This window comes from Mus pahari, chromosome 5 (genome assembly GCF_900095145.1).
Source record: "Mus pahari chromosome 5, PAHARI_EIJ_v1.1, whole genome shotgun sequence".
Lineage (NCBI taxonomy): Eukaryota > Metazoa > Chordata > Mammalia > Rodentia > Muridae > Mus > Mus pahari.
This window is the reverse complement of record NC_034594.1, coordinates 144,123,436-144,125,891: the sequence shown is the minus strand read 5'-3', so window position 1 is coordinate 144,125,891 and position 2,456 is coordinate 144,123,436. Positions and strand designations below refer to the sequence as shown.

The window sequence follows — 2,456 nt, the reverse complement described above, 5'->3', positions numbered from 1 at the left end:
TCTGCCTTCCCTTGGAGTTGGTATTGTACACACCTNTTTTCCTGACTGGAAGATTTTCATGGGTAAAATCTGGGGGTGGGGATGTAGTTTAGTTAGTAGGGCCCTTGCCTCCCATGACCAAAGCTCTGTCTTACAGGCCAGCCTAGAATAGGTGAGATTCTATCTTTAAAAAAAAAACAAAAAAAAACCTGACCTCAGTTTCAACTGTTTCCTTGCTAAATATTGCCTGGTTCTCATAACATAGTAAGGTCATTGTGAATCTATTAATTAATTCAAGACTGGCTCTGCTATAGGGGTTGAATGCAAAATGTCAAAGGAGTTATCAAGCCACAGGCCCCCATCGGCTTTGGCCTTTTGCTTTGTGGGCTCTACATCATTGCAATTTCATTTCCTGTTCACAGGCCCTCAGAACAAAAAGCCAGTTGCCTTGTGGCATCTTGAAATTCCATGTACTAGATGGCTCAAGCATTCCTGAGAACAATTCGACAACACCTGCTATGAATATAGACACTTAACCCCCATGATTTGACCTTGAAGGTGTACTGCTGTGTGACAGAAAGGCTCATGGCACTACTGTAAAACCATTTTAAAGATCCAGGTGTTCATCCAGAACAGAATGAGCAGAGAATGGTGTAAGCCTGCGATAGAATTGTATTATCTCACCCAGATGCACAGCATTCAGGGACTGGAAATTCCCACTAAAGAGATAAGCTACATGGAATAATGTAGACAGACCTCATGGCCCTGATGAGCCTTTAGGAGCAGAAAAGTTGTGAACAGGACAGCTTGCCCCAACATCCCCACAGGACAGAGCAGGCTACAGGGCCCCTGTCTTCTCCAGGTGCTCGGACGTCAATAGGCCCTGCAGCTAACAGTCAGCAGGACACAGCAGAACTACCTCCCTTCCTGTCCAGCCACAATTTCCTCAACTCAAGGCTGTTCACTTCTGCTGTGCACTGACAAGGCCACCAAGAAAGTCAAGTAAACCAAGTCAGGAGCCCACACCATGGGATGCCACTCACATCCGGGAAAAAGTAATCTGTGAGATCTGAAGTGAGAATATGCTTATGTTCATGGGAAAGACAGTAGACNGTGAGTGGACATGAACACACGATTGTCCCAAAGTCATCTGAAAAGCGACTCACTGACAGGTACACTTATGTGCAGATATCACACTTTAGTAAGAAAGGTTTGTCAATGTCATTTGGCTGCCCCTGGGGTGACTTCTACTGAACTAGGGTCCCTTTGANTCCTGAGCCAGAATCTCATCCTCATGAAGCTGCTTCTCCATTCACACCTTGTTTGAGAGGAGGTGAGGTGACCAGAAGCTTAATGCAAATGAGTCTGGCCTTCTAGAGGGACTCCCTGAGTCCCCTTCAGCACAGGGACAACTAGAAACTGGTCCCTGAGAACTGCAAGGCTCAAGCCAACCCACCCAAGGTGGAGCAGTCTCCATGCTGACTCGTGAGACCCCGNCTGTCCTTCCTTCTTTTCTCTACCTTCCCTCACCCTGACCAAAGCATCCAGGGGCTCCTCACAACTCCAGCACATCCTTTTCTTCAGAATGGACAAGAATTCCATGGGAAAGGTGACAATGACAAGGCGGTGTTTGGGCAAAACTGTGAGGGGATGAAGGAAAAAGCCATGGCTGGTGATGAAGCCACTCCCAGAGTGAGAAAAGGGTAGGCTAGTGCACACACATTGCTGCAGGGAAGCCTTGCATACACATCACTCCAGTTTTCCACAGTTTTCACACAGACTAAACTCCACCTACCTTACAATGGCCTGAGGGACCTGGACCACCTTCTCTAACCTCTCCTCTGGCTCCCCNTGTTCCAGGTGACTATCGAGATGGCATAATCAGAGGTTCTGAGTTCTGATCTNCCTCACACACTCAGGCACCCATGGGTCCATGCCAGGCCCCACTCCATACCAACACAAGAATCCTTACCTTGGCCCTGATGAGCCTTGAGGAGCAGAAAGGTTGTGAACAGGANAGCTTGCCCCAACATCCCCACAGGACAGAGCAGGCTACAGGGCCCCTGTCTTCTCCAGGTGCTTGGACATCAATAGGCTCTGCAGCTAACAGTCAGCAGGACACAGCAGAACTACCTCCCTTCCTGTCCAGCCACAATTTCCTCAACTCAAGGCTGTTCGCTTCTGCTGTGCACTGACAAGGCCACCAAGAAAGCCTCAGTCTCTCCACGTGGGTTCTCACAAGCTAAGCTGCCTCCAGTGGGTGGGTGCTCGGAGTGCAGAGTGACTCACAGAAAAACATCTGCAAAATCTCAGCCCTTGGTCCTCCTCAGCCTGGTGCTGAACTCTCAGTGGCTCCCAGCAGTGTGGGGGAAAAAAAAAAAAACAAAAAACCAGTCATTATTCTGGACTGCCCCAAACCAATATACACTGTGGAAGCAGATGTCTGAAGGAACTTAGGGGTAAGGTGGGCTGAGAAG

The 2,456-nt window shown here is 48.7% G+C and overlaps 1 protein-coding gene across 1 annotated transcript in view; it reads right to left on the bottom strand.

Annotated features, from left to right (window-relative positions):
• The window catches only part of Cd244 (CD244 molecule), a 34,668-nt gene extending 32,656 nt beyond the window's left edge, over positions 1 to 2,012 (bottom strand). The window contains exon 1 of the mRNA XM_029538703.1: positions 1,952 to 2,012. Coding sequence (XP_029394563.1) covers positions 1,952 to 2,012 — 61 coding nt within the window. The remainder of the gene's footprint in view (positions 1 to 1,951) is intronic.
• Between the last annotated feature and the right edge of the window lie 444 nt (positions 2,013 to 2,456).